At 33.6% G+C, this 23,638-nt stretch overlaps 1 protein-coding gene across 1 annotated transcript in view; it reads left to right on the plus strand.

Annotated features, from left to right (window-relative positions):
• Window positions 1-21,305, plus strand: part of LOC121418800 (echinoderm microtubule-associated protein-like 6) — a 43,968-nt gene extending 22,663 nt beyond the window's left edge. The window contains exons 19-35 of the mRNA XM_041612945.1: window positions 81-212; window positions 810-1,075; window positions 1,500-1,695; window positions 2,228-2,348; window positions 2,654-2,744; window positions 3,070-3,199; window positions 3,851-4,123; window positions 4,405-4,625; window positions 5,165-5,322; window positions 5,592-5,706; window positions 6,793-6,981; window positions 8,415-8,587; window positions 9,833-9,995; window positions 14,831-14,934; window positions 15,225-15,378; window positions 15,772-15,872; window positions 16,848-21,305. Of these exons, the coding sequence (XP_041468879.1) occupies window positions 81-212; window positions 810-1,075; window positions 1,500-1,695; window positions 2,228-2,348; window positions 2,654-2,744; window positions 3,070-3,199; window positions 3,851-4,123; window positions 4,405-4,625; window positions 5,165-5,322; window positions 5,592-5,706; window positions 6,793-6,981; window positions 8,415-8,587; window positions 9,833-9,995; window positions 14,831-14,934; window positions 15,225-15,378; window positions 15,772-15,872; window positions 16,848-16,872 (2,612 nt within the window). The 3' untranslated portion in view covers window positions 16,873-21,305. The remainder of the gene's footprint in view (window positions 1-80; window positions 213-809; window positions 1,076-1,499; window positions 1,696-2,227; window positions 2,349-2,653; window positions 2,745-3,069; window positions 3,200-3,850; window positions 4,124-4,404; window positions 4,626-5,164; window positions 5,323-5,591; window positions 5,707-6,792; window positions 6,982-8,414; window positions 8,588-9,832; window positions 9,996-14,830; window positions 14,935-15,224; window positions 15,379-15,771; window positions 15,873-16,847) is intronic.
• The last annotated feature ends 2,333 nt before the right edge of the window (window positions 21,306-23,638 follow it).

Raw genomic sequence — 23,638 nt, forward strand, 5'->3', positions numbered from 1 at the left:
TATCTGAATGATGTTTATTCCTTTTTTATGATCTTCTATTTTTTTATTTACTCATAATTGCCACTTTTTTTTTTGCTTAGATCCTGGTAAATACTTAGCTGTAGCATCCCACGACAACTATGTGGACATCTACAATGTAATGAACAGCAAGAGGGTTGGTACATGTAAAGGATCTTCAAGTTATATCACACATACAGACTGGGATGGTTCAGGTAGGTCTGATATTTATAGCCATCAATTATGGGCGCGTTGTGGTCTAGTGCTTCTGACTCTCGCCTTTCAAACAGAGGGTAGTGGGTTCGAATACTAGCCATGGCGTGTTTTCCTTCAGCAATAAATTTATTGAGGTAAATGGTTACCGGCAGGAAGTAAATCTCAAAGAGCTGTACGCACCAGAATCGGTAGACTAGCTTAGCCGGGGTAATATAGGAGCGCCTTGAGCACCTAGCAAGGTGGATATGTGCACTATACAAATCCTATATTATTTATTTGTTATGCATTGATGTAGGGGAAAGTTAAGTGTAGATTTGCATATTAATTACTTCATTTCATAGAAATAAAGCACAAGTTTATTATCCAGAGATGGTGTGAACTGCTCTCCCTTGTCTCCGACTGTCCTTTTTTTGCAAAGTCAGAAGATACTGTGACCTTTTATTGTACAAATTACTGATGTGAATTGATCAAGATTGCTTGAGGATTGTTTGGTTTTATAGGTTCCGTGTTCCATCTAGTACCATCTTTCAAGGTAAAAATGACAGAGAGTATATATGCTCTTCATTATTAATTAATTGATTATGTTCATTCTGTAGGGAAGCTTGTTATGTCTAATTCCGGTGCCAAGGAGCAGCTGTTTTTTGAAGCCCCACGAGGCAAGAGGCACGCTATACGTAACATGGAGATAGAACGTCTTAACTGGGCATCTTGGACCTGCGTCCTGGGACACACCTGTACTGGTATCTGGCCGGCTAAGAGTGATGTGACCGATGTGAATGCTGGATGCTTGTCACATGACCGTATGACCTTTGCAACGGGAGATGACTTTGGATATGTTAAACTGTTCCAGTGGCCTGTTGTGGTAAGTTATCTGTCAAAGGATCTTCATGACAAGGCGATCATTAAAAAAACTTAAGAGTGGTTGACTTTGCTTTGTGTTTTTAAAGGCATTGAAGACATATATATGGTCCAACATTATCAACTCAACAATCATATGTGTTGAACGCATATTGTAAATGCTGTACTTATTGTACTTGCATTATATCAATGATTTTCACATGAATGTATCAGTTGATGAATGCTAAGAGTTCTTTTGTAATCATTCAAGATTATAAATCATGTGTTTAAAAAAGTAATGCAACGTTTTAAATGAGCACCTTTATGAAATGATTTGTTTCAAACTTCTTCTTTGTAAATAGTATTTGTCGCCTATTTTATTTCACCTTTTTATGATTGTATTTCACTTTTACAATTCAAACTCCATATTGTATTGATATCATAACCAGGGGAAGAATGCAAAGTTCAAGAAGTACGTCGGACATAGTGCCCATGTGACCAATGTGAGGTGGTCACATGATGATCGGAAGCTGATATCTGTTGGTGGTGCCGATACCTCTGTCATGGTTTGGTCTCGAGAGGGCGTTGGTGAAAGTAACGCATGTGGAGACAGCGATGATTCCGACACAGACTCTGAAGAAGAAGGTGATTTTGTATAATTCATTCAGTGCACAAGATATTGGTACTTTAATTATTATGAATGTTGCTGTAATGGTAGCCTAAGATTTTCTTTTAAAATGTTGATTTGACACTTATTCTTAACACTCATATATCTACCGTATGAGATGAAGGCCACTCCCATTGACTATTATTTACATTCTCATATTTTTTTCTTGTTCTGGGTGGTGTTTCGTGTTTGTTGTCAACAGTCTTGAGACCAATGCTTCTCAGCCAATCAATATCAATGATTTTACTGAAATTGTTAGAGCTGACAATGAAGTTAGTACTGACGTTCATATAACTTTCGTTAACCCCCTAAATGCTACTGAAGAAGTGTGCAATTTACGAATGGAACAAATTAATGTACTTCAGTTTTTTTCTGTAACTTGCAGCATGAAGTTTGATGGATGCAACAATTTTTCTATTGAATGGACATTCCCATTCACTTTGAATGTTATGATAGCATCGTTATGTTTCTAGCTCTCTTTACACTATTTTTTTTTTCTATTCTGCACAGGTTATGACAGTGATGTTCAACGTGAGAAGGACATGGATTATTCAGCTAAGACGTACACGAGTCCAAGGAGAGAAATGGCTGGAGTCAAGCCTCATCTACAAGATGTAGAGAATGATGATATGTAAGTATAACTTAAAGGAGAAGATGAATCTGGGAAGGTTGTATAATGAAGCATTAGTTTATATGATTATGCATGAACCAAGGAACAACTAGAATACTTGGGGTGTGAATTTTATGTAACACTTGATTGATTTGTGCTGCATTTTCTTGAAATTTCTTGGTATTTTTTTTCCAAATTTAGTGCCAAAGTTATTTAGTTTAAGTAAGAATGTTTGACTGTATCTTGAAATATTTCTTTAGTGGATCTGTTGACAATCCCTTTAGTACAGATAAGTAATTGTTTGTTTTATTTTAATTTCATGACAGGCCTAGTGTAAGCAGGGCAGCAGCCAGGCCTCCTAAAGTTAGGAAGAGTGATGTAGATACAGGCAAGAGGAAAAGGCCTGGCAAAGTCGAGGTAAGTAAGGCTGTCTCTAAGTAATTCATTCTTTGCCAATGGTAGCACATTTTAAGTATTGTTAATGAATTCTTCTTAAGAGATTGACTACTCATCGCTTTAACAATATGAATTATATTGATCAGATATTTTCTTGAAATTTGAGAAGTAAAGTTTGAAATTTGAATTGTACTGACTTAAACTGAACCGTAGACTGTTGAAATGATCTGTAATTCAAATGTAAGATATGAAATTATGTTGTGAAATATATGCTGTACTACCCTAGAATACTCAAAGTAATATGGTAGTTACTGTTTTAACTCTTAAACTTGTTTACATATTTCAGGAGTTAGTACTTCAGCACATCCATGGCTATCGAGGCTTTGATTGTAGAAACAACCTCCATTACCTCAATGATGGTGCTGATATCGTCTATCATGCAGCTGGAGCTGGCATCGTCCAAAACCTTGAAAAGGGTAAGCTTCCTATGCTTACATACTGCCCTACTTTCACAATAGGAAGCAAATAACACAAATATAATTCCCTGTAAAAGAGCAAAAAAAATTGACTGTCATTTACATAGATGCCAATGCAATAGTATGATTGTTAATCTATCATGTCTCATTGAAGCATTTGGTTTTTTTCTGTGAAATAAAGGAATTCAAGTAGGAATCAATTTGTAAAAGGGAAAACAATTACACTTGTTTCTCAAGTTAATTTGGAGCAGCAAGGAATTCTTGTTTGTTGTTTCTATAGTGTGTAGTTTACTCATCCTGTTTGTTTTGAGGATCATGTGTGTGGGTGCACCATTTAGATTTAGTAAGGTTTTGGAACAGTAATTATGATCATTAAATGCATACAAAACGTTTTCTGCAATAAATTAATTTTCTTTTAGAAAATGATGTATTGTAAAACAAAGACTTGATTAAAACTTCATTAGTTTAGGTTTTTATTATGATTGATTACTCTTTAAATAAAGATATCTTGTGAATGCAGGGTAACCTTGATTTGTTTTCATAGTGATTAGAAAAAAGTTTGCAGTTCAGTTTAGGGATCGATGTCACTTATATTCTGATTGATCTCATTCCTTTGACATCCAAACTTGACCTCTGATCTTTGACCTACAGGAAACCAGAGCTTTTACCTTGAGCATACAGATGACATCATATGCCTGACTGTCAACCAGCACCCCAAGTATCCCAACGTGGTTGCGACGGGTCAGATAGGTGAAACACCAGCGGTCAATGTATGGAATGCAGAAACAAAGGAAACGCTGTCCATCATACGAGGGTTCCACACCAAAGGTGTCTGTTCGGTCAACTTCAGTGCATCGGGGAAGCTACTTCTGACCGTTGGCATTGACAAGAACCATTCATTTGCAGTCTGGAGGTGGCAAGATGGTAAATGCAATTTACATTTAATCTTAGAGTAATTTCAAAACTAATAATAACTAATAGTAATCCTCTGTTTTGAGTATCTTACAAAATGAGACAAAGCAGTATATAATATGTGTTTTCTGTTAAAATGGCAATGTATGTCTGAACTGGATATCATCTACTCTATATGAGAATAATCTATATGTATAATCTATGATATGGAATGTCAGACTGCATCTTGATAGAGTGCCATAAAGAATATAACTAATATATCATTAATGGTTACTTCTTGTTGACCCTGATAGGTACTAGGATTGCCAGTGGCGTTGGACACACAAAGAGAATCTTTGTTGCCGAATTCAGACCAGACTCTGATTCTCAGTTTGTGACTGTTGGTGTAAAGCATGTCAAGTTCTGGACTGTAGCAGGTAGTCAACTCCTGGGCAAGAGAGGATTACTCAAGAGATCTGCTACCAATTCACAGGAATCAAAGATGCAAACCATGCTTTCAATAGCGTTCGGAGCAGTAAGTGGGTCATTTGTGATGATACTCATTCTGCTTTTCCTCAGAACTGTTATATCCTAGTACCTTTTCGCTGGGCATTCAGTAATGGGGATTCTGGGCCATCCTTACCTTGTTCTCATTTGTGGTCCAGAGTCTAATGAAGACACTTTTTCATCCATCATTCGTCATCCTTTGAAAGGCTTAATCCAGAAATATTTCTGCTGTTCATCTTATTACTTATTTGTTTGTATGTTTTTTGCTAATTCTTTTTCTCCTCTCTATTAACTTCCTTACTTGATAATGTATATGCTCCTTGTGATTTTATTTTAATTTTGGTTTTATTATTTTTTTTAGATTAGTGCTCATTTCGAATGCTAAGACTTTGTAGAACATTGTATTTTCAATTAGTTAATTCTGGTAGATTTATATTTTTCTCCCCTGTTATAATGATAAACATTACTTTCTTTGAAAAAATGGAGTGATGCGCAACTACACATTTCATTGGAAAAGAAATATATCTGTATGTATCATTATGTATGTGTATTTTCTTCATGCAATAGAATGATACAACATACACAGGATCTATGTGTGGTGATGTGTATGTATGGAAGGGTCATATGCTAACTAAAGTAGTTACCAGAGCTCATCAGGATGCAGTATTCACCCTCTACACAACTCTCAAAGATGGACTTATAGTCTCGGGAGGCAAGGAGAAGGCGTAAGTCAGCAATTTTTTTTAGAAGGAAAATGTAAAGTTGTCCATACCTTTTGGCTTCATCAAGACTATGGGGCATGTTTTACTGGGTTGATTATTGGGTGGGCAAACCATTTTGCTTGCTATTATTTGCTTCCACCATTGTGGGTATTGCACTTCTTTATAAGTTAAAAATTAAAAAAGTTAAATAAAGTAGAAAACATTGTATTTGAAATGCAATTTTAGCCTTGATAATTGTAAAGAAGTCTGTGTTTTTGTGTTTTCCTACATAGTGGACGTAGCGGAAATGCAGTTAAGTTATGGGACCAAGACATGAAGAAATGTAGAAATTTTCAACTGAGTACAGGAAACAAGATGGATGTTGTTAAGAGTGTCTGTCGGGCAAAGGTATGTTCGTACATGAAACTATCTCTCTTTTGCAGATGAGTTGTACACTATTTGTTTTTCATACATGCACTTTATGATTCATATGAAAATTAAAAGCCAACAATAAATGAAGAAACCATATCAGAAAAACAACTATTTCATCCAAAATTAGTTAATGTGTCCCAGCTTATGCTAAAAGTTTTTTATTGATTGAATGGTTCTTTTAACTTGATTAGTATTGAATAAAGTTATAAATCATGTTAAATACATTTAAAAATCTTCACTTCTTTCAGATCCCATTGAACAATAATTCTGAATTCTTGAGAATTAACTTCTGAACAAATGGCACAAAGAAAAGAATGGAATAGAAAATGAATATAATTCTGAACAGAAATCAGAACCCATTTTACTTAGCTTCAAGTTGAAATTCCATTCAGCTTCTTCTTTCTAATCCTTCTATTTCTGCATAGGGGCAGTGCCATAAAATAAGCATATCTGACCTCTATTGTCTAGATTTGTTCTACATTGTCTAGCCATGATAATTCCAGAGTATTACAACATTTCAAATGAACTTGGTAAACTATTCAACCAGGCATGGTTGCTCAGTGGTAGAGCGCCTGACTCATGAAAGGAGGTCATGGATTCAATTCCCTGCCAAGTTATACCAAAGACTTATAAAAATGGAACCTTCTGCCTTCTTGCTATGTTATCAGCATTTAGATTGGAGAAGGGTAATAATAACATATTATGTTATGCAGGGTCTGCTGGTAGAGCAGTTTCCCAACTGAAGTGGCTACTCTGGTTAAATAAAAGTTACTATTATTATTATTATAATTATTAACAGAGAAGAATTTTGGGAATTTCCCACATAGAGGAGTCTGACATATAATTAATAGAATTGCACAAAGACAGAACAATGGTGATCGGTGAAATCAACCCTGATGGTAGCAAAGCAAGAACAAGAGAATGACCTGTATTTCATTAGCTACATGTACCTTAAAAGCTAGGCTGGTGTGTGCATGTTCTATCAATTCATGTACAGGCTTAAGTAATCTGCAGTATTTGGTATAAAATATGAAAGCCGAAATATATAATTTCTCTTGATAGGGAAAGATCTTGCTGGGCACTAAGGAGAGTGAGATATTTGAGATTGATGAAAAGAAAGGAACCGTAACCAATGTAAGTCAAGGTCATGGTGAAGGAGAACTATGGGGTTTAGCATCTCATCCAACCAAGGAAGTATTTGCATCAGCTAGTGATGATACTACTATCAGGATATGGGATGTTCCTAATAAGGTAAGACGACCGATTAAAAGGGATCCAGACATTTCTTTACCCCCTATTTTTTTTTACATTTTTTTTGTCTCGCCTGAACGAAGTTTAGCAGAGACCTAGTAATCACCTTTACTGTTGGTCTATTTGAAAATGTTCAAGTTTTTGTTCAATTTAATCCCACTTCTTTATTTTTGCATCAATTGTGTTCATACTTGGTACAAATGATTTTACGTTTATTTCTCCTTTTGTCGTCCTGTTTTGTTTTTTTTTATTCTATTATTTTTTCGTTTTGTCTTGTTCTGTGAGTTATCCTGTTCTTTTTAATCTATTCAGTAAATCTCCGTAGGCAAATAGCAACCATTGCGTCTCTCTCTCTCTCCCTCTCTCCTCTATTCTCTTCCTTTAGGGGGATTCACATTATACAAGCTATGCTTTTTAGTGAATCCCCCATTTCCACAGATACTTTTTTTTCTATCCTAACTATATATTATTTGTCTATAAAATATTTTGTATTATATTTTTATATGTTAGTTATCACTTTTATTAATGTATTGTAAATATTTGTTATAATCTATGAAGATGATTTGTATCAATATTTGTTATTTCTGTTGGAAATAAAACTGAATCTGAATCTGAATCTGAAAATGATTCTTTGATCATACCACATATGACCTTATGAGAGTGATGGGGTAAAAGGTCATTTAGGGGTCAAATCATATAAGGTCATGTTCATCCTTTTTTGAAGTTTTTGTTAAACTTGCTCTCATTTCTTTATATTTGCAACAATTTCATGATTCTTAGGTAATACCATGTGTGTTGTCGAGGAAGGTGGGGTCAAAGGTCAAGTTTTTGTTCAACTTGGTCTCATTTCTTTATTTCTGCATCAATTATGTTCACACTTGGTACATATGATCCTTGGGTAATGCCACATATGTGCTGTTGAGGATGAAGGGGTCAACGATCAAGTTTTTTGTTCAAATTGCTCTTATTTCTTTATCTCTGCATCAATTACGTTCACACTTGGTACAAATGATCCTTGGGTAATACCACATGTGTGTTCATGAGGATGATGGGATCAAAGGGCATGTAGGGGTCAAAAGATCATGCTGCATATTTCATTGATCGCAGAATCAGCGAGACTTGTGGTTCATGAACCACCTTGTCTTTTTCTTCCTCTTCCTCCTCCGTCTCCTCCTCCCCTCATTCTACCCTTCCTCTCCCACTCTCACTTTCACACACAACTCTTGTTCTTAAAACATTTTCATTTGCACGTTGATAGCCCTTTGTGGTTTCCGAGTGATATATTGGTACATAGCATCGAAACATTCTTCCAAAAGACGGTTATTTTTTTTTTATTCCTGAACTTCTATTTTTAAGAAAGGTAAAGAAAACATGCAGTTGGGGCTGTAACAAGGTAAATTTGATATATATTTACCTCTTTTTTGCTCTTATAGAAAATGTTGAACAAGGCGGTGATTGGTACTCCAGCCAGGTCAATAGCATACAGTCCTGATGGTGAGAAGCTAGCAGTTGGTCTGAAGAATGGAGAGTTTGTCATCTTGACTGTAGCTACCCTTGAGATGTGGGGAAGGAAGAGGGACAGGAGTAAAGCTATTCAAGACATCAAGTAAGTACAATATGTCAAACATCCTTTTTGATAGGAAAGGTAGTTATTTAGGGGGATGGAACCGGCAATATGACCCTTTGCAACAAGTTACTCCTATTTCTGTAAGTTTCATTTGAATAAAATCCATTTAAATATGGTTAGATTTTTTTAAATTATCCTATTTCAGATATTGGAATGGTAAAAAGAGTTTATGAAAATTTGTGTGAATACTCCATGTTAGACATTGTAGAATTATCTTTTTCGAATGGATTTACGTTGATGTGTGTCCATTAAGTATAACACTTCTTTCATTAAATGCAGTTGTGTCAGGAGAAACTTTGTAGTACATGAACGGCCAATGCCATCTGTTATTGGTATATAAATGAATGAACTATTCAATTAACCTGTCTCATTTACATATATAAAGCTAAAATGTCCTGGATAGAGCATCAGGTTAAGCAAGGATGATTTTGATTGTATAATTTACAATATTTATTTTTAGCCAGACCCTGAAGTTCTTATTGGTTTTATTTCACCACTTGAGTGGTACACATAGACTAGGTGGTTTGGTAATGTAGTAAGGAGAGAGAGGTTACACTATTGCTATTGGAATGAAATCCTGTGGGAGACCCAACAAAACCTGAGGGCTGTTTCATAAAGCTGTTCATCAGTGAAGCTTGAATTTGCAAATGAGTCTATGCTTGAGTGGTGACCCTTTCTTGTGCTAAAGTCCCTTTTTATCTGCTTGGCACCGAAACATCTTGCGTAAAGATGTGCGTAGCATTACAAACAGCTTTATGAAATGCCACTTTTTATGAAAATGATAGTCCATGTTTTATTGTTTAAAATACAAATCTGAATTAAAAATGCTCCAAAAATTATTTTTGCTCAATTGATCGTGGGCTCGGCAGCCACAGTGCAGCGCCAGATCGACGAGGCGCTATCCCCTTAAATGTTGAATGGCAGGGGAGTAGCAACTCCCATATTTTTACGTCTTTTGGTCTGTTGCGGCCAGGGTTTGAACCCCTACCTCCCGGTTGTGAGATGGACACCTTACAAACTGAGCCAACACACTGGTTTTTTAATACTGTAATAGTGATAAATAAACATGATGATGATAATAGTATCAAATACCAAACAGTGGTATAAAAGGTCTTTGAATGCTATACATGATGATGATAACGAAATATCATGCCATGATCAGATACAACTGACTTTATTGTTATTCTTTAAATTATGTCACAATTTCCATATTTCTTTGCATAGGTTTAGCCCAGACTCTAAATACCTTGCTGTAGCATCAGATGATGGCAGTGTCGACTTTTACGACATCAGCGCAGGGTCTGCACTGTCGAGGGCAGGCTTCTGTAAAGGCATCTCTAGCTTTGTAATACAACTTGACTTCTCAGCAAATAGCAAGTATATACAGGTAGGATGCATAGATATTACATAAAAACAATATTCTAAATGAGAATTCAAACTTGGTAATAAAATAGCTTGCGTGAAAAGAGAAAAAAAACAAGGATTAAAAACATGTTGATTGTTTGGAAGAACTTATCAAAGAATAAGACGGTGATTTGCTGTATAAAAAATGAGATCACAAAGACACTTAGGGGGTTTTGCAAGGATATATTTGCGATCAATCGCAAATATTCTGTTGCAATTTTACAATTGATTGATCACTTTTAACTATAGCCAATCAGATTACACTCATTGTTTCATGGAGCAGATTAGCAATCAATCGCAAATTTGCAATCAATTGCACGGCATGTGCTTGATTTTGGGAACGAAAATAGACTTGCAATTTATCGCAAGTTTCTTGCAGCGCCCCATTAGTGAGTAGATTTGGAATTTGTGGTTTTCTAATCAAACTGATTTGATAAATGCCAGTTGTGGTAATGATCTGAAATGAGTTCGAACAGAATCTTATAAAATGTTTCCAAATAGTTTATATGTATGAATAAAAAATGTGCCGAATGATGATGAAATAAGCATGGCATTTCACCTGACTGTCTGGGTTTTTATTCCAAACAATAATACAGTGTCCCACATGTGCTTACTTGTGATGGTGATCTCCTTGTATGGTCACTTTTTAGCTTAGATTTCATGATATCACTGAGTTGTATTTATATAATAAACCAAATCTAGATCTACTATGATGTGATGACAATTGACCTTGATTTTACAGACTGTCTCATGAAATCAGGATTTACTGCAATCTCTTTCCTTTACCTTAAAAGCAAAGCTTATTTAATAAAAAAATGGAGAAAGATCAATTAATCTCAAATCATAATGTTTAATATGATATTTACTGTACTATGAAAGAACTCTTTTCACGGTTAATGGAGGATAACTTTTTCATATGAGTCAGTAAATTGGATGTAAAATGTTGAATCCTACTTCGTCTGAGATTTCAGGTGTTATGCAAAGCGGGTGTTAATACAAAACTAGGTCATGCACATGCCTCACTTAGAAAATTTAATGTTTAAAGGATAAGTCCACCCCAACAAAAACTTGTTTTGTATAAAAAGAGAAAAATTCAACAAGCACAACACCGAAAATTTCATCAAAATCGGATGTAAAATAAGAAAGTTATGGCATTTTAAAGTTTCGCTTATTTTCAACAAAATAGTTATATGAACGAGCCAGTTACATCCGAATGAGAGAGTTGATGACATCACTCACTCACTATTTCTTTTGTATTTTATTATATGAAATATGAAATATTTTGATTTTCTCGTCATTGTCATGTGAAATGAAGTTTCATTCCTCCCTAAACACGTGGAATTCCATTATTTTAACATTTTGTGCTTCAGGCAAGGATGTCCTAATTGTCAAATTCGTAAAAATTGAAATATTGTATAATTCAAACAATAAAAAACAAAAGAAATAGTGAGTGAGTGACATCATCGACTCTCTCATTTGGATGTAACTGGCTCGTTCATATAACTATTTTGTTGAAAATAAGCGAAACTTTGAAATGTCATAACTTTCTTATTTTACATCCGATTTTGATGAAATTTTCAGCATTGTGCTTGTCTGATTTTTCTCTATTGATTCAAATCAACATTTTTCTGAGGTGGACTTGACCTTTAAAGAAACTATAGATTTTGAATGGGTAATATTTTCAATTATTCTTTTAAATATAGAACACTAATGAACTCGCTTGTGACTCACAAATGAAAGCCTTTATATATAAGGCAACTTATATATGACACGTACCTCAGTTTATTTTGTATGTTATCCTTTTTATAAGAATTTCTTGTGCCTTGAAACCTTGAACCATATTTTTTTATACCCAGCACACATAGTGAGATTTAATTATAGCAAATGACATCATGAAATCCTCCAACAGCATCATTATATGTGGAAAAAACATGACGTTACAAATAGTCATTGCTTATAGTAAAAATTCTTTCAGTCATTTTTCTCTGCCCATTGGACCCATATTAAATGTTATCATCAACAAAAAAAGAAGAAATCATAATAATGATAAATTGGTGCTTATATAGCACATAATTAAAACTGCTCTAGCTTATTAATATAATTAATATATATTTATCGTTATTTTCAGTCTAAGGAAATTAGATTCTTCATTCTTTATTAGATCCCTTGTTTCTTACTTGAGTCAGCAGCAACCACTTTGGAAGAATTATGCATTTCTAGGGGTTTATAAGTTTTATAAATTTGGCATAGTCCATGTAGTGCCATTCTGACTATTCATCAGATTGATACTGCATGCAAACTATGGAAACTCATTCATTCTTTATCATATCTGTCATGAAATATGATGATGGTGTCAGAGATGTAAATGAAGATATTAATGACACTAAAGATTATGGAAAGGAGGGGGAGGAGGATGATGCACCTGCCTGTGGTAGTGGAGGTGATGATGATGAGTCTTGAAAATGGTGATCAGATAGATTTAAAAGATAATTATATTTAAGCCTGAGTCGAATCGATTTTAAAATCGGTGTTCGATCGATGTCATCGAACACCGGTGCAGATTTTGCAAAATCGGTGCATCGAAAAAAAAAAAAAAATACGTCGGCCGGCCGATTCGTTTGGTTTACACAATCAATCATCAAAATATCAGTAATGTCCAACTTTACTACTACTTACTTGATTTCTATTGCCCCCAAAATGAAACCGAATGAGTAATTATGATGCTATTCACCATTAATTTGAAGTTTATTTCGATCATAGTTCGAGTCTTACTCGTCTGCTCGTGCCGAGATAATTTATGCACGATGAATTCATGAATGGAAGTCATGGCCATCGATCGTGCATGCGCAGTACTGTTCTTTAATCAAACCAGAAAATGGCCGGAAATTGACGCGATCAACGTAAAATAAATCTTGCTTTCATGAACAATATTAAAATCATGACCATAGAACATTATTTAATCGTAATATTTAACAATAATTTGCATATGATAATCATTAATATGAATTTAGAGCTTGATGTGAAACGTTTGTATTTCGTTTCAATTTTCAATGGCGGACATCTCATGACGATCGACTTGACTTCTTGAGTCGAGCTAGTGCACTTGTCTAAAAAAAATAATCATCACGTCAGGATTGATTCTCGAACATTGTCTACATGCAAAAACTCTGTTCAAGTTCGTAATATCACCATATAATATCATTTTACATGACAAAACAGAGAAAATTGCGTTTGATATTTTTTCCCATCAATTTGAAGCTAGTTTGTGCCCAACTTTGGGCTCTGATTTCATGAATGGGAAAATATGTCATACGTCATCAAACACGCATGCGCATTGTGCTTATTTTCTCGGAGCTTGGAGGAGACGTCCAGAGATGGAACAATAGAAATAATCCCAGTATTATTTCTTCCATATGAACATAACATACTTTGCTGACATCGTCAATATTCTTAGTATGACCATAAAATCTTGTTAAATCGTAATAATTTAGATGAATTTAGGGCTCGATTCGAAACATTCGTATTTATTTTGATCGCATGCTCAATTGCGTCTAAAAAACTGGATTGTCATTATCAGGATTAATTCTCGAACATCGTCATAACTCATATTCCACAATCTTTCCTCACAATCGTTATATCAGCATTGAATAGCAATTCAAATGACCATCCAGAGAAAATTACGTATTTATTCCCATAAATTTATTTGGAGCTCATTTTGGATCCAACTACACAATCTCAGGCAAGTTACAGCGCTCTCCGTTGATTGCAATTGTTTGCTGGCGCTGACGTCAAGCACGCCTGTCGTTTCGGGAGAGTGAGTGTACGGAGCTGCGGACGGGGCTGGTGAATGGACTGCGAATGCTAGTTGACCGAAAATCATTCGGATCGACTCTGCGTGATTCATGTCTTTATTATTGTTTCATTTTAAACTTATATGTTGTCATCTGCAAATATCATTGTTGAAGATATTTTGGGAAGAATTCTGCTTTGGTCCCCGGCCTTTTTTGTGTGTTTTGTGATCATGGAAAATACAAACGAACTTTGCTCTGTCATCTGCTTGTGCAACGCTCACCCGGCCAACGCCAGCGCATACCGTCAGTGCGTAGTGCATATGCAAAGCGCATCGCATCGACGCAAAAACAAGACTAAATTTTCCCCGCCTTCAATATTCGATGCATCGATGTTCGATCGAATTAGAGCTGTCGAACACCGGTTTTCAAAATAATCGATATGACTCAGGCTTAATTATATTATATTGGATGGCGCAGAATGGAATACCAGAGAAAGTCCAAGAGTTAGGGCAAATATTCCACAAATTGTAGATGAGTGGAATTTGGCCCTTCTATTTCTGGTATTCCATGAAATAATGCCTTCCGATATAATTATTATTATCTACCCCCCTTCCCCCCAAAAAGGAGAAAATTTTAATTGAGCAAACCATGTCACTTACCACAATCAGTTAATATGGCCTCACTTCATAATTTGATGATAGAAATGCGACTTACATGTAGTTGATTATGACGTCATTAAGTTTTACTTTACGTATTGTATTTTTCACACATTTGCATAAGACTGTATAATACTTATAAATTGAACAGCAAGTTTTGTACAGTAACCTACGGGATATTCATTGGATATGGTCCTTACTTCAATACGCTCTCGTATTGAATAGGCAATTAATGCAGAGGAAAGTATGTGTTTTTGACGCGTCGCTAAAACATTCTTTATAGATAAAAATATATTTTCTATACTTGATATTTTCTTCTTTATTGAATAACTATTATTTTCTTTGATCTCTCTCATTTTTGTGTGCACCAGATTGGTACTGGAACCTATCAACGCTTAATCTACACTGTGCCAAGTGGGAAACCTGTTACAGAGAGCTCAGATATCCAGAATATCACATGGGCTACATGGACCAGGTATGGTGTTTGTGAAAGTTCATCAGAATTAGATTTTAAAATACTTCATGAATAAAACTGATAAAAAATAAGGTTGGGATCTTGTTCAGGGAAACGATTAAGTCTTATTTTTTTTGTATGGTCCAGACTATTTTTGCTACTTCTTGTAGAAAACTAGAGTCTCGCATTGAGCCTGGTAAAAATTTTTATGGAACTTTTTGCAACTTACAGCAGCTTAGTAGACCAGAGTTGAGAATAAGGACCTGTTGTATGTTCTTATGTTGTGTTTTAATCACATTCTTCATTGACAGTGTCATTGGTCAAGAGGTTGTTGGTGTTTGGCCAAGGAATGCAGATAAGGCGGATGTTAACTGTGCTATAGTCAGTGGTCAAGGCAATGCAATAGCAACAGGAGACGATTTTGGCTTTGTAAAACTCTTCAATTTCCCGTGCTCAGAGAAATATGTAAGTGTATAATCTATTCTTCATTTTATATTCTTTTAGAAAAAGAGTAAAGCTCAATCAGATATGAATGAAGGTACAAACGAATAAGTAGAGTCCACTTGAATTTTATTTGAAATATCCATTTATAAGAATAAGTGTTATATTTGATACTGAGCTTGTGGGGAATAAAGAAGATATGGATCTGTATTTTCATTCTTTCAGACAGTCATTTCAAAAGTCAATGAGTAACTGATTACATGTTACAATATTTAATATATTTACTGTGACATATCGTTGAACTTGTTAGATAAAAATAATTGGATAACTATTTGAAAAGGTTGTATGATTTATACTAATGTATTTAGATTATCATGATAATGTTTATTATGAGTTCATTTCAATTTGACATTCCAGGCATCTCACAAGAAGTATGTTGGTCATTCTGCACATGTTACTAATGTAAAGTTCATCTATGATGACAGGCATCTAGTTAGCACTGGAGGTGATGATTGCTGGTAAGTACTTCTCAGTTCAATAGGCATCAATCTATGGATTCCTACTTTTCAAATTTAGTGGTTGCCATAGAAACTACCGATTGTTTTTTTTTGTAAATAACAAGAATCCATTGTAGTTGATTTTCTTAATGCAAATAGTATCCTAGATAGTTTGAATATCTTACTAGTGAGAATCAAATTGATTTATCCCTTTCCTCCTACCTGTTTGACTTTCTTATGAAGCAAGGTATTGGTATGTGTATACTAAATTTAAAAAGTAAATCAGCAAACTTAACGAGCTTTGTTCTGAGTGTTGCGTCATGGTAGCGTTGTTTATAATGTTTTTTTTTTTTACCGGTATATGAACAAAAGATGTCATAATCATCATATTTAGCAATATATGCTTTGACTTAGTAATGATTAAAGAAAAAAGATACCGAGAATGAACAAACATATACACTGGGACGTCAAGGATATATTGAGAACATAGTGTGATGCATTGATGATTATTTTTTATAGGTAATAATAATTATCTTATTTCATTGTAATTTGTTATTGTTTCTTTTGAAAGTTTTAAAATTCTCAAAATGACGCTGAATAGAAAAACACCTTGGAATATAAGATTATACATTTTTATGTTCCCAATGTATCAGGAATTTTTCATGAAAAATATAGTGGATGGTTTTCTCTGACAACTGTTATAAGCTACTGAAATCATTGCATTTCATTGGCTCAGAGCAAACCTAGTCAAAATAAGTTGAAATAACTAATTCTTTCATGAAACACTCCCCAGATATATTATTGTTGTAGAAACATATATTTCATGGAAAGGTATGGCATCAATATTTCATCATAGGCCATAATTTTGTACACTTCATCTTGATGGGTATTACCATGTATTAAATAGGAGGAATATTTTTATTTTTAATATATATATTTTAAGAGGAGAAGCTTATATTTACTTGTTTTATTTTTTATTCTTTTCTTTTTCTCCAGCTTGTTTGTTTGGAAATGTAGGTGAGATTAGATCATAAGCCTTGAGAACCACTCTTCAATGCAGGGTTTCAGACAATTCAACGAATATCTTTAATGATGCATTTAAAAAAGGATATTTTTCTGTATTGGAGGAGCCATCAACAGTTCAGTGTCCTTCAAATAATCACGTTCTCAAAGTGCGGAATCTTTAATGTTGGTTCAGATTTTGTTTTTCCTATTGTATATGGTGTACAGTTCTGTCACAATTATGTTTATAGTCAATTGTTGTATTTTGTGCCAAAAGCATTGTCAAAATCATTCTCAACTTCAGCAAGTTTTGGATGGAGGTAGATAAATCAAATCGAAAATATTTGTACTATGTTACCTCATGATTTTTAATAGCATGATATGATAGGTATGTTCTCAACCACCCCCCTCAATCCGAGTTTGAATGGTTATTTATGATTTCATAATTTTACATTGTGTGAGTAATAATCAATGTATCCTTTGTAAACATGTTTTGTTGGTTGAAATGATTCCCCAATTGTTAATGTGAATATGACTTACAGGATATTACATTAATTTAGGATATGGCTCAGGTCATAATGAAAAAAAGTTGCATTGTTTCAAAATTATTTAAGCTCAGTCACTGAGTTACTGAGCAGCTGACAAGATTTAAAAAAAAAAGAGAAGATTTCTTATGCGTCCACCCTCTTTCTTTCACCCCAAGGGCGAGTTTCATAGATTTATGGTATCTTTGCCATCCAAGGTTACAACTATGGTAACAGAGATAATTAACCAATCATAATCAAGGTTTCTATGGTAGATAATTACTTTACCCTTCAAAGGTTTTATTTAATAGGACTACGCCCCTTTGTGAAATCATATTAGAAAATGATTTTACAATGTCTTCCAACAAACACTTGAATGTATGCTATCTATTTCTTGTTCATGAGGATGAATCAGATTTTTTCAACCAATCTTATCTTGAAATCGAACAATGTCGATTGATGGAGATATATACAAGAATTATTCCATGATACATTATCTCTCTTTTTCATAGCATTTGATGTATTGCAGACTTTGTACAAGATTGTAGATATGGATGTCTATATGCCTTCATGCAGAGTTTTTATCATTCATTAAATCTGCCAAGATTCTGGTTCATAACATTTGAAGCATTTGTTATGGTGTCAACACATGTTCTTTATGTTATCTGTACAACATTCATAATAGGGATTATGGTATTTTTAGGTTAAAAAGTAAGACTGAAATATATGGAGAAGAATTTAAACAGAAAATATATTTTGTGCCTTACAAATTCAATGATGGTTTATATTATGAAGTGTAGAGTTGTAGAAACATGACCTAAGAGATAATCAGTGATTGTCCTGCTAAAAAACCCACAATATGTTAGGATATTCTGTAAAGAGTCCTTAATAGTAATTTTGGCTTCAAAATCAGTATTTATAGAATTTCCCAACTTGAAAGAGTCAGAGTGACTTATATTTACCTCTTTCGAAATGTGATGCTGTCAAAGCATCACTATGCATTGTTATTCTGCTGATAGTGAAAGGTATATCTTCTATCTCATACGTCATGCTTTTGTGATGCTCTAACTTCAAGCTATATTTCTTTCAGAAATTCTCCTAAATTGATTCAATTCAATCTTTCATACTGTATATACAAATCTCAAATTCATTTTTGCCATTTAACTTATTGTTGGTTTAGAGCTACGTATGTGAATATTGTTATGAGCATGTGTGAATGTAGCTTTGTATTTAATAATGATTATCCAGTTAATTAGGATTACAATTGTCCCTTATGAAGATAACTTGCCCTCTCACAGAAGTTAGTCTATTAGGACCACATGTAAATCTGACCTGAATGATTCCCTAAATTATATTTCTAATTTTAGTTAATCCAATATCGGAGACGTACGATATGAGATATCCTTGTAACTTAAGAAGATTCGGAAATTGCATAGATTACGGTATCCTCAAATTGCCCAGAATTAAAACTCTTAACAGGCATTTTTCATTTCATGTGAATTGACAATCAGATTTTTGTTTTAAAAAAGTACTGCTTGTTTCTCATTTCACAATATACTTGAATGTATTCTGGTTTCAATGTTGGTTCTTTTCATTTTTCATCTGTTTATGTCTTTCATAGACCAAACCAAATTGATAAAGGCACATAAGTATTTCATATTGAACAAATTATGTGTAGTTCTTTTGAATGTTAAAAAGAAAAAAATAAATGGGAATATCAGTTCTAAGAATGAACTTTACAACTGAATAGTTGAATAGAATGACAGTTTTGTCATTAAGTGCTTTTTAAATTCAAATTATATTGCCATTCTTATTCAGTCATGTAAAGTATACATTAAAAAATAATTCTTCTAATTCTTTATTTCTACTAATTCTTGTCTCAATTTTTATTTTCAATTCCGATTCAAATTTACTTTTGTTGAATTATGATATATTTTGTGGGACACTGCAAAAGAGAATGATATTGATGTGGATATAGGCATATTATGAATGTCCAAGAGACTGTTTCATAAATCTGTCTGTAAGCTATATATAACTTTATATGCAACTGGTGACCCTTTCTTGTGCTTTGTTCTCCTGTCCTATCATATGGTCAATGAATTTCATAATGTAATGAATCTGATTTGGCATGCAAGAAGAGGTCACCAGTCGTGCATAACACCATGAATAACTTCCAAGCAGCTTTATAGAACACCACCCAGATATGAAAATGTTGTGAAGTAGTAAGAATACTGGATTACTGTGGTATGCAAGCACTACCGGACGTGTATTTGATCATCTCAGAAATACACTTGGAATGTATACACTAGGTGTGTAATCTACACACTGAAATGTACACCAATCAATGAGAGAAAATGCTACCTTATTTGCACTGACTGCCAATTTGTGTTGCAGTTTTTAGCCGAAAAAAATATATATATTGGCCAAAAGGCGATGACAATGCTTTTGGGCTGGAAAAGGATCCCATTCTGGCTCTTTTTCACAGCATGGTTTCATAGCATGTATTTTGTTGAATGACACCTCATCCCAATCTCTGGTACCAGTCAGACAGTGTACATTGTTTATGAAAATTATAGTTAATTGCTCTTGTATGGATTTGATTAATATTTTGAACAGAATGTCTGCATTTGTATCACATTTTTCATCACATTTTAGGTATTTTAGGTAAGTTGTAGTTTCCAACAAAGTCTAAGCCAAGCAAAGGCATACATACCTTTAAAGCAATGAAAACAGACGATCTATGAAATATGAAAAAATTGAAGCTTTCAAGGGTTTTTATTGAACTTAAGAGAATCATGTTCACCCATATAAGGTATCACTACATGAAACTATTTTTTTTTAGCAATGCTGGATCCAAAGTGCACTTATGAAATGTTGTGTTAATCTGAGCATTTCATATTTGGTCTAAAAAGTATTGTAAGCATAAAAATAGAATGTCATGAAAGAATGTGGTGAGAGCTTCTGACATTTTGGACTGCATAAATAATTCTTTATTTTGTGACTCGGATCCTAGGCAAAAATGTTGCAATATCCTATCCTTCATATGCTTTGTTCGTTTGTGGATAAACAATATGCTCTCATTTTCAATTCATCTTTATTTCACAAGCCGATTAAAAGGCTCTTAAAAACAACATAAATACAGTATTTTATGTGCGCGATCATTTTTGCTACTGAATCATTCTTTTGCGACAAAAAATGAACAGTGCTTTGCTTTTGGTAGATGGTGCGCAATTGTTGTGTTGAGTACAGCATCCTGGCTGACCTTTTACATATCCAGTCCACCTCAGTCAAACTACTCCAATATTGCAGTATTTTGAGGTTTATATGAACTAGGGTTTTGCCTAGGTGCATCATTAATACTACCATAATATTGCAGTATTGGCGTTTATGAGGAGATTAATAGGTTCAACTTTAAATGTGTGTTTGTTTTTTCTCCCCAGTAAAATGTTTTCTCTTGGAGCTCTATGGGCTGCTTGAAAATATTCTTTTATACTTTTGTTTTTATTTTAATTTTTTGTATTGTTTTACATAGTTTCCTGGATAGAACTGTCTTGAAAATTTGACATTGTAATGCCTTTTTATTTGCAGTTCAGGGTGTCTCTGGATATCTGAAGTACAACTGCTGAAGTGAATAGTTTCACTTTGGTCTTTTTTTATTTTTATACTTTCTTACATCTTGTAAATTTTGAATAATGTAGATACATTTTATATTTCAATTATACTGGCATGAAAGTATTACATATACATGTAATTAGATAGTATTAGTAGAAGTACTTATGTATTGTGCTGCATATAGATTAGAATTTTTTTTTTCTACTAGGTCATTTCCATACGCATTCTAACTGAAATGAACTTTTGTTGCAATTGTCAGCATTCCTCAGAAGGTAAAATATTGATGTTCTGAACACGCATTTGATGAAGCTTATGTTGTAAAAATGTGAGAAAAAAAGAAAAATTACAAAGGTTGTAATGTCAATATGAAAATATGAAGAAGGTGTATCACATCATGATGGCACTAGATTTCTGAACCCTTGTAATTGAACACTATTTGATCTTGGTTTTGATACACTTTTTCATAAATCTTTTATATCCCAAGTTTTCTCTCGTACAGGGCCCAATATCGTGCTGTTATGAAATAGAGATCACTATGTACTGTATGTCAGTTTCATTAAATTCTGGACAACTTAACAATTCTATAATGGTTAAGATACACATTGTCTTGCGATCAACACCCAAAGTGTTAATTTCATTCAGTTTTTTAAACAATATTGCATAAAATGTCATGTTGCATATATTTCCAAGACTAGATGTATATTGAAGCAATTTATTGATTTTAAATGGTGTCATGAGTACAATCTGGACTTAATCGTTAAGTCATATTAAATAACTTTTCATAAAAATATGGTGTCTCTTTGGCATTTTTTTCATCTTTGAATGGGGAAAAGGTGTTGCTATTATTAAAACTAATTTTATTGTTAGCTGAAATTTGGTTCACTTATGTGAATTTTTAAGGACAACTTGACCCCAACAACAGAAAAAATAGTAACATTCTTTGTAAAATACAAAGTCATTGCATTTTAAGATTTCCCTATCAAAACATACCCATGTCATATTCACATGTGTAATATTCAAATTTGGGACCCAATGGGGTTGCACAATAATGTGGTTCTCCAAGATGAAAATGATATGAATTGAACAGATAAATAAAAAAAAATCAAACAACACACTGAAACTTTGATCAAAAATTGGACAAAGAATAACGAAGTTATGACATTCTAAAGATTTGCATTATTTCGGTGAAAATATTCTATACATGCGTTCAGACTATTCAGTGAGCAAATTGATGTATCCCCACTTGTTCTTTTGTTTTTGATTTTATGAAATTATGTTCATTCAGTTTTGTCCTCCAGGAAATATAAAAATTGGATTTACAACTGATTTGATACATTTGATATTCATTGCTGCAACCTATTTTATTACAAGGGAAACATCATATACACATGTATGAAAATATGAAATGAAATTATGATTTATGTAATAACATAAGAAAAGGAAAGTGAGTACCTAACATCAGTTCACCTAATGAATATTCAAGACAAAGTGTATATGATTGTTAGAACAAAATTTGGTTAAACTTTAAAATCTAATAATTGTTACTTGTTATGAGAGTTTTATGAAATGAATGAAATTTTATGCATTTTGCTCTGAATTTTGCTATATTTACTTCATAGATTATGTTCATCCTGGAGTACCCCTTTATTTTATGGATTTCACTTTTAATAGACTTGTCAAAACAAAACTTTTACAAAATCAAAATAAACTAATGATAATTTTATAATTTCCATAAGGAATTTAACCATGTCGAATGTTACATTATTGGATGAAAATTTTAACATTTTATATGATAAAATATAAAGAAATAGTATTTCACCATTGACTTTCTAATTTGAAACCCTCCTTATTTGTGAAAGCAAGCAAAACTTAAAAAAGGTCTATCATATAGATATTTTGTATTTGATTGTAGCAAAATTTTCAGTGTTTGTTAATTTTTTCTGCCTTTATTCAATAGAGTCTGCTGTTAGGGTGTCACCAAAGCAAATACCATAAAACCATGTAAGGTTCAGTCAGTGGTCGTGATAGGGATGAATTAAACACAAATATCAGTTGTGATAACAAAATACGAGTTTAAACTCGTTAGTTCCAGGTATTTTCTGATCAAGAAAATACCAGGTAACTTTAAGTTTTAGCTGTGAAAGCAAATTTTATGTAATATTTCTGAAAGAAAATACCTGCTAAATAGTGGGTACTTGTAAAAATTACGAGAACTTTCGCGGGGATTTTTCCAAGGTCGCTGGTATTTTGGCAGTGTGATTATGGGAACTTTTAACAAAGCATAAAGTTGGATGCGGGCACCGTGGGTGGCTGCTGAGGTAGCGATTTTGAATACTTTGCATGCTCCTAACTTCAGGAACATATCCCGAAGGGTATCTTTTGGGGTGATGTGAATGCAAGAATAATTATCAGATATTATTTTAGCCTGAAAAAATAGTGTAATGAGGACTTATGTGATTTAGGCGGCTTCAAGCCACCTGGAGAGACCAAACCTAAGAGAAGAATTCTTAATACTGGTAGTACTATTATCTCAACATCCTAGATATCTTGGTGAATAAGTGAGTGCTTGGCTCATGAAATTACTTTTGGTAAACTCAGTTGAATAGGAAAAACCATCTTAGCAAGAGTTCACGGATATTATTAAGTCCA

Source organism: Lytechinus variegatus, chromosome 7 (assembly GCF_018143015.1).
Source record: "Lytechinus variegatus isolate NC3 chromosome 7, Lvar_3.0, whole genome shotgun sequence".
Lineage (NCBI taxonomy): Eukaryota > Metazoa > Echinodermata > Echinoidea > Temnopleuroida > Toxopneustidae > Lytechinus > Lytechinus variegatus.